Genomic DNA, 8,445 nt, shown 5'->3' on the forward strand with positions numbered 1-8,445 from the left:
CTTGGAGGCAGAAGCTCTAGATGTAAAATCCTCCACGACTGGAGGCAGTAGTAATGAAATCCTGCGTGTGCAGAGGTCACTAGAGGAGGACGCAGGGTCAGTTTGGGGTAATTTGGGTTGCTTGAACACCTTGTCTCTCCAGGCATCCGGGGAGGTAAAACAGCTCCAGAGCTGAGGTTTGTATTTGTCATTTTGGAGGTCTGACTTGTATTCCCACTAAAGATGGGAGTGGGCAAGAATTTCCTCTTGAATATGTGCCCTCATTTAATTATAAGAGCTGTAAATAGCTTAAAAACATCAGTAGCAATCGGAGAACTAGCTGGGATGCTAACTGTGGTGCACTAGATTACAGCCAATTTCTTATTTTCCATAATTGCAGGGCTTGCACTCCTTTAGATAGCCAGGGATGAGTTGCCAAACAGACTTTTTACAGATCAAGCCTGCCTTCAAACAGAGGGCACCTCCAGTGGAGTAAGACATGAGACATCCCAGCTCATTCAGGAGCAAAAGTGGGGTGGGGTGGAAATGGGTCACAGATGTCCTGCAAGCAGTGATGGGGCTGTGCAGAGCTGGGGCAGAGCAAGTTCTCCCAAGGTCTTAACTCCACCTGCCAGGAAAGCCTTACCCGTGTCATCAGGGGTGAGGGAAGGGCACTGATTTTTTCATTTTTTCTTAAAAGATGCCCCAGTGCTCAGAGCTGCCATGTTTTTGCAGGAAAAGCTCTGCGTTGAGGCATCTGATGCACCACGGAGATACTCGGTGCTGCAGAGCAGTGACACGCCGGCTCCAATATTGCCTAATAAACTGCTGCATTGTCTTTTCCCTCCCCCTTTAAAAAATGGCATCAGAATCGCGTGTTGAGCGGAGAGTGAGCTTCCCTTAAAGCAGCCTGTAGCCATCAGTAATATTTATTTTCTCTATTTGTTTTAAGCCTGTGAAGACTGTGGTTTCCTCCATACTGTCCTGATGGAGCCCTGACCAGAAAGCGTGCAATGCCCCTAGCCCTAATGTGCCATTAATGATAGGTTAATGTACAGTATAATGTTTTTTGGACTATGGGTTCATTACACTTCTGAGTGCAAGGTCCTTCTGCAGAGCGCCCAAGGTCCCATTGCATTATATCATGCAATAAAAATACCCTTTTCATATCACAGGCTAATAAACTGTATTTGAAATGCTGTCTAAGGGCACTGCCATCGTCTTGATAGTCTATGTCTGCAACAGTTGGGATCTTTTTATTATATTTTTTGTTACGCTGAATTCAAATTTTTAAATGAAATGCATAATTTGTCTGTGCCTCTCCGTAATAAATGGAGCACAGTGCTTTTACTACACAATCTGGGAGGATTCCTGTAAAAGAGAGCGTGAAAAGGCTCTTTTTTACAAAACTCACCACTGCAACCAACAGCAGCGCTGCCTATTTCCTAACATCCCTTGCGTAAGCGTGAAGTCCTTTAGGGTCGTTTCCAATTTGCCAGGTGTTGTGATCACATTTGGGTGTCAGACAGTTGTTACCAGGAGGTTTTGGGCCCTGAAGTGGTGTCCCTCCTTCCTCCTCCATACCCCTCAGGTTCGTGCTGAGGTCTGTCTTTGCAGTTTGCTGCTGAGAGGCTGGCCCTGGCCGTGCAGGATCAAAAGTCAGGGCATGGCTTGTTTTTGCTGGGGAGGAGGAAGGAGGGAGGGTGTGCAGCACCCCAGGAACCTGCTGCTGCTTTCACCACCACCAAAATCAGAGGTGGGTGCCGTGGGGGCACCTGGCTGTGATCCTGGCAGTGGCATGGGCAGGATAGGCACAGCGCTGCTCGTCCCTGTGCTGCTCTGGCCAGAGCCATCCGTAAGCTCGAGGGGCCACAGGATGGCATTCCCAGGTGTCCTCCCCTTAACCTTCGTGTCCTCCTGCAGGGATGCAGCTCTCCGTGCAGGTTTGAAGGCTCACGTGCCCCTGAGTAATGAAGTGAGCCAGCCCTGATCCCAGCACGTTCTCCAGGATAGCCAGGAGCAAGTTGTGCTGCCCCAATTAACCTCTCACCGCCCAGCAGAAAAAAATTAAGGAGGTGATGCTGGGGTTGGATCTGACCGTATTATCAAAATAAGAGCAGTGTCCCTGGGCACCGCTTGGATCTAACGTTCCTCTCCGTGTCCTCCATGTACCCCCATGTCTTCTGCTCCAGGAGATCCCACCCTGTCATTTTTGCAGATTTGCAAGGAAATAGGTGGCTCATTAGTGTTTCAAATTGGGAATCTGCTTTTTCACCATCCTGGTTAAGGTCAGCAGCTGCGTATCTCTTGGATCCATTAAATCAGCCTGACCCACACTTGCTTTGTGCTTGCAAAGTCCTCTGAAATCACAGGAGCGTTGCTTAAACAATGTTATTTATTGTCTGCCTGTCCTGTGGCAGTGGTTATGGACATGGGTGTAGGTCTAAACCTCCGTGGTGCTATCCAGACGTGGACATTTCATAGTCAGTGGCAGAGGAACCCACAAGCAGAGCTGCCCCTGGGGGCAGGAAGCACCCCATGCGCCTGCAGCCCTGCCGAGGACACGATTCAGGGTCTGTTGCAGTAAGCTCTGTGCAGATTAATACCAAAAATGAAGATTTCTTAGGCCGGAGGAGAAAACCATGAAAGCAAATTACTGAATTTTAAGGGTAGGTAAAATTATGGAACTTTTACCCTTGAATAATGGCGATTTAATTGACTGGGCTAAATGATTGATGGCGTGTGGGCAACGAGTTCGAATTACCAGGGCTGTGTGTTCAGGGGGGTGCTGCCCTTTTAATTTCATGTCAGATATTTAAATCATTTATATCCCCCTCTGCGAGGCGCTCCCCTTCGAAAGAGTTAACCTGTCTGACGGGACACTGCAACTTGAGAAATGTACCCTTTATCAAGAGAACGAGATGAGACAAGTTCATTTAAAAAGCCTGGTTTGTCATTGTTTATCTAATTTTCAGAGTTGACACACAAAATTAGGCTGGCTGACACTCACTCTGTGGCTATCCCCGGCCCCGTCCTGCCTGACCTTTTCTGCTCCGAGCCTCCGGCAGCAGAAATCGCCACAGGCTGTGCCCAGCCAGACCCCAGGGCTGGGGCGAGGCGGATCAGTGCCTGGCCAGGATGGGGGAGAGGTTTGGTGCTGGCTTTTGAGCGTATTTTCTGCTGCTTGGGTCTGCTGGGTGTGCTGATTGCTGAGTATTCGTCACGGTGAGTGTTTAAGAATTGGCATTTGCAAAAATGAAACGCGTCAAAAAACAGATGGCAGCTGCAGCAAGGTACGTGCACCACCCAAACCAAGAGAGCCATCCTGCTACTGATAACCATCTACTGCAAAAAAAAAAAACACATTTCAATCCTCCGTGCATTCATGGAGGATTGAAACTTTATCGATGTTAGCTTTATCGATGTTAGCTTGCAAAGCAAAGTAAATCTACGCGGGGATTTTTAAGTCCAGCAGGTTGTGTTTATTTTAGAAGGCATCGCTCACTGTTGTAGTGAGGGCTGGGATCCTTGTTAGTTGCTGAGTCGCTCAGTGACCAGAATTCACTAATAGCTGGCCTCCAGTGTTGCAGCTTGCCCTGGCTTTTTTGTTTCCTGAAGTGACAGTTCATCCCCAGCCCCATCCTGCAGCCTGGGCATGCTCTGGGGCAGTGCAGCTGCATTTCTCCTCCAGCAGTTTTTTTTTTTAACCTTTTTTCCCTTGTATTTCCCTTCCCTCCTCATCTGATCTCCCTTCCCCTTCTTTCCACACTCTCCTCCAAAAACGTCTCCAGTTTAATTCGCTGCTTTCTGAGGTGCATGGTTTGGTTTGTGGGAGCTAATGGTTGCTGTTCTCTAGGTGCCTGAGAAGGGAGGGAGTCAGGGACTGGATGCAGAATAGTGGCAAAATGTGGAAAACCCGACGGGGTGACCTTGTGAAGAAGTTGTGAAGAGTAGAGGAGACTGCTGCTGGTGCAACCATGGTGATTTGAGCCTTCGGAGGAAACTTTGATTGTTTTCCCCGAGACATTTCTGGATGCCGAGCTGACTACAAGTACCTCTTAGATAGTTCGTATTGCATCTCAACTTAAACGCTGCTGTGAGCAGGCCAAGGGCAGGTTTGATGGGTTCACACATTGTCCACAGTTGTGTGCTCTTTGTGTGTTTTTGTTGCAGTTGCAGGTGTGACTGCAGCAGCAAGGTGCTTCTGAGCGAGGTGTGGTCTGGTGGGGCCAGAGATTAGAGGCAGGAAAGTGATTTGGGGCCATCCGTGGACCTTGTGCACCCTGTGCTCCTTGTGACTTCCCTACTTGATGTGCCTGACCTCAACGTGCCGTGGGCTGGCTACCAAGGTCCCAAATACAGGTCCCACTGACGCTGTAACCTTAGCTTTGGTGGAGATGTCTGTTCTCACAATCCCCATTTAAAAAAATAAAAATCAGCAACAACAAAAAAAGAGCCTGGTAAAAACATCCCTTCAGGCTGAGAAAAACCCTCGCTAGGGCAGTATAAAGACGAGAGAAATCTAAACAGTGGTCTCGGGTGAAACTTATTTCTAGGGAGAAAAATGAGTGCGTAAAACCCAAGGCTTCAGCGGAATAACCCCACAAAGCAAAGCAAACAGGGTGAGCAGCGTGGCGAGCTTTCCCTGCGTGCTCTGAGCAGCTGAACGGCAAGGATGTGGTGGGTGGGAGACGTCTCCTCTGCGGGGAGCCGCTCCGTCGTAAAGGAGATTCATGGGAGAAGCGGACTGTCTTGTAATAGCTTTTTTTTTAATTGCCCCAATGCATCTGCTCTTCCTCGTCTGTGGGCTCCGTTGTTTTTCCCTAGTTCTGACTGGTGTCCTTGGCTGTTGTTTTGTGTAAGAGGCAGAGCAGCTACCTCTAGGCTGTGTTGCTAATAATAATAAGCCTTTCCCCTAGTCTTGCACCTTTTGCACCCAAAAAGGTGGCGGTGTTGTGCAAACCACGCTTGCGCTGATCCTTTCAGCACTCCCACGAGAGAGCAGAATCGCGTGTTCCCTTTTAGCCATAAGGCTGTGGGAAATGAAGCAGCCTCCTGAAGGTCAGGCTGGAAAGTCTGCAGCAGCGTGGGGAGAAACCCCAGGACTCCTGCCTCCGGGTCCCAGGTCGTGCTCCCTCCCGAATTGTGCCCTAGGTAGGAATCGAGGCATATGTCAAAACCGGGAACGTTTCAGATTGCATTTGTTTAAATAGTAAAACCCAAATGTTTGTGGGATATCTGCAGTAAGGAAAAAAAAAAACAGAGGGTGTAGTCTTGCTCCATCGTTGTTCCTGACGTTAGACATTCAAGACCAAAGCTGAAGATTTCTGGTAGCCAGGTGTTGGAAGGGAAAAGACGTTGTCCATATGCTCAGTGCCGCGAGCGTCTGTGTACTCAAATGCATCATTTGAAGATCATCCATCTTCCCTCGGTAGCATTGAAGTGTCTGCTGCCATCCTCCGAGCTCTCGAACGGACTCTGGGACCTCTGGGCATGTTCCTCGTCCTCGGCGGGCCGTTTTCCCAGCAGTGACGGGGGCCGAGCTCACACGTGCCTGCCTGCACGTGAAATTCAGAGCCCTCGAACAAACCTAGCGTTGCTCCCTGAAGCCAGACGTGCCTGAAAGGAGGCTTCAAAAGAACTGAATATTGGGGGAAAAAATATCTATTTCTGTAACAGTTAAAAAGAGCAAATTTGGAGCATCGCTGTGGCTGGCAGGGGTTTGTGCTTCAGAGAAACTCATTGCCGGGGCTGTTAGGCAGCTGTCAGGGCACCAGAGGCTGTGAAACAAAACACTTGAGACGTTTGTAGCTGCTCGTGGTCTGTTTGGTGTTCCCCTGGTGGTGGACCTCCAGCTCAGCCGAGCGCCTCCACCAGAGGATTGCTTCCATCTCCTCCCAGAGGTGAACTGGGCGAGCAACCTGAGTCTTACAGGTCCCAGTAAGACTCGAAGAAGGGCTCCCCATGTCTCAGACTTCTCCCCAAAACGTTGTAGCTGAGATTCCAGCCGTCCCAAAGGGCTGAAGCGCCAGCGTCTCGCCCTTCCCGCGTGCGTCTTGCCGCTGAGCGGTGTGTTTTATCCCTGCGCCTCCTGCATTCGCTGGCCCTGGCCCGCCGAGTGTTTTATTGCTTCAAGCTGGCGCTGCGAGGATTTATTGTGCTCTATTTAGCCCAGTTGCTTCTTCATTGTTCCGCTCGGTGCCATCCTACCCCGGCCGACCGCAGGCATCCCGGGCCCCGTGTCGGACCCGCTCGGTGCCGGTAATTCCCGCATGTACGTCACCGTCCCCGCGGGCTCCCCAGCAGATCGACTCCGATTCCTTTCAGGCATTGTTTGCGAGAGCCATGAAGTTTAGTGTTGCAAAAACTGAGCTGCTTTTGAGTGATTTGGAGGGAGAGGTTTTCATCATCTGTGATGGTTTCTCCTGGCGATCGCTTTCTTGCAGCCGTTTCTGTAATTGCGGTGCTTGGTTTCCTGTGGATTTTTATACTTCATTTGAGATTCAGCTGAAGATGGCGTGTTCCCATCTCTAGGAATGGGGCCAGATTGAGGCATGAGCTGCCTAAGCTGGCTGCTGAAATTGCAGGCCATATTTTTGTTTAATCCTGAGATGCTGTTCTGATTTTCGGAGGTGCCTTAACTCTTCCGCGGTGTCTGCGGTAGCCATATAGTTTCATGGGTGAGAATATTTTATCGTCATCCCTCCTTCCATCGTACTCTGGTTCTTGCAGTAGCTTCTCCTGAAGGCCTGTTAGGGGAATGCTTAGGTGAGATTTTAATTTCTTTGTCAAATGATTGCTCCAAAGGACTTGTGCTCGCATGTGTGTGCACGAGCCATGCCTCTCCTGATGGCTGCTGGGTGCTGCAGAAGCTGGAGCCTGGTCCTGCTGCATCTGCAGGCACAGAGCTCAAGTAATTGGGGGAATTTAACACCAGGAAGGGCATCGCTTTTCCTAGATAGTTCATACAACCATCTGTGTAAGGGTGAGGTGAAGAGGAAGGTTCCTACTGGCAGAAGTCAAGGGTCTTACAAGTCCTCTGCACAAGGGATTGCATTTTGTTACTGAGCAGGAGGGTTGCACAAAGGGGCTATTAAAGAGAGAAACCTAAGAAATCGTGGACTTTAACAAACAGACGTGTGGGTTAGTGTTTTTGTCAGAATATCTTTTTATCAAAACGTGGTTTTGTAGTTGAAGAGCCTCGCAGGCTGTCCAAGGAGCTGCTCCAAACCGTGGTGAGCTCAAAATGTTTTTTAAAAAAACGAAAACCTGATGTTTTCAAGGTATGCCGGGCTAAGGCCTCAGCAGAGTTTGGGTTCTCCCAGCCTTCCCTTTTCTGTATAAAGGATGTGGATAATATGGATCCAACTAAAAGTCCACTGGCTTGAGTAGGTGTTTTATTGCATTTTTATGAATGTAACTGCAGCACGTTCCAATGCATTTTTTCCGAACATTACAAATAATGATAGAAAAACAACTATTTGGCCTTTCTTAGGAAGAGTTGTGTTTCTCTTGGCTAACTCTGCCTGTCCCCTTCTCCAGGGTCACCCGTTCATCATGCAGTACAACGACGGGAACGCCGAGGTGGTGTCCATGTGGGTGTGCAGGATGCTGGAGGAGCGGCGATCGACGCAAGGACCGCAGTGAGCTGGAGCGGCTCACGGCAGCAGCTCGTCGGGGACTAGCACAAGCAGCCCCTCGCTTCGGACTCTCAGTCTTTCTGGATCATATTTTGCTAAAAATATTTTCTAGAAGCATCAGCAAAATCTTTCAGGATGTTTGTTGATGCCTCCCTCCCTCCCTCCCATACACACACATTAAGGAATTTCCTTCACACATTTCTTTTATTGCTGAGCAATTTAATGTCCTCAGATTAATCTTCAGTTAAACTGTACACAGCCTTAAAGCAAGTATTTTTATCTATATTTTTTTGTTATTGAATGTACTGTATATTTCATGGCTCCAGAGTATTTTTTAACTGTTAGTCTTTTGCTATTGTAAGAGCGACACGCTGACTGTTTGGAGGACTTCCTAAGGAGTTGTTGGCTGTCTTCTGAGCGCAGACATCCACGAAATGCTTGTTTGAGATTGTTGTTTGTTTTTTAAGGAAAAAAAAAAATAAGAAAGTGTCTGGATTTGCCCATCCTGCAAGGAGGTGAGGGAATAAAAGCATGTCAGGTGTATCAGCAGTCGTGCTCTCACGTGATGGGTGATGCTCTGTGCTCCTGGGGGCTTGCTGTGAGAGCCACGCAGGGAAGGCAGCGCCCAGCTCTGTGCAGAGAGCACCCAGCCATGGCTTGGGCACCTCGGGGTGCTCCCCGTGTGCAGGAAGGTGACTTCAGCCCTTGCCCCACCAACGTGGTGGCTTTGCTGAGGTGCAGAGAGAGCAACCGAGGGCAGCCCTCTCCTAAAAGGGGAGCACCAGGTGGGCACGGGGAGCTGGCAGCAGCTGTAGGTTGCTGCTGC

The 8,445-nt window shown here is 49.3% G+C and overlaps 1 protein-coding gene across 1 annotated transcript in view; it reads left to right on the plus strand.

Annotated features, from left to right (window-relative positions):
* The window catches only part of MAP2K5 (mitogen-activated protein kinase kinase 5), a 126,361-nt gene extending 118,196 nt beyond the window's left edge, over positions 1-8,165 (plus strand). The window contains exon 22 of the mRNA XM_084293564.1: positions 7,522-8,165. Coding sequence (XP_084149690.1) covers positions 7,522-7,626 — 105 coding nt within the window. The 3' untranslated portion in view covers positions 7,627-8,165. The remainder of the gene's footprint in view (positions 1-7,521) is intronic.
* Positions 8,166-8,445: the final 280 nt, after the last annotated feature.

This window comes from Netta rufina (genome assembly GCF_964035555.1).
Source record: "Netta rufina genome assembly, chromosome: 11".
NCBI classification, from domain to species: domain Eukaryota; kingdom Metazoa; phylum Chordata; class Aves; order Anseriformes; family Anatidae; genus Netta; species Netta rufina.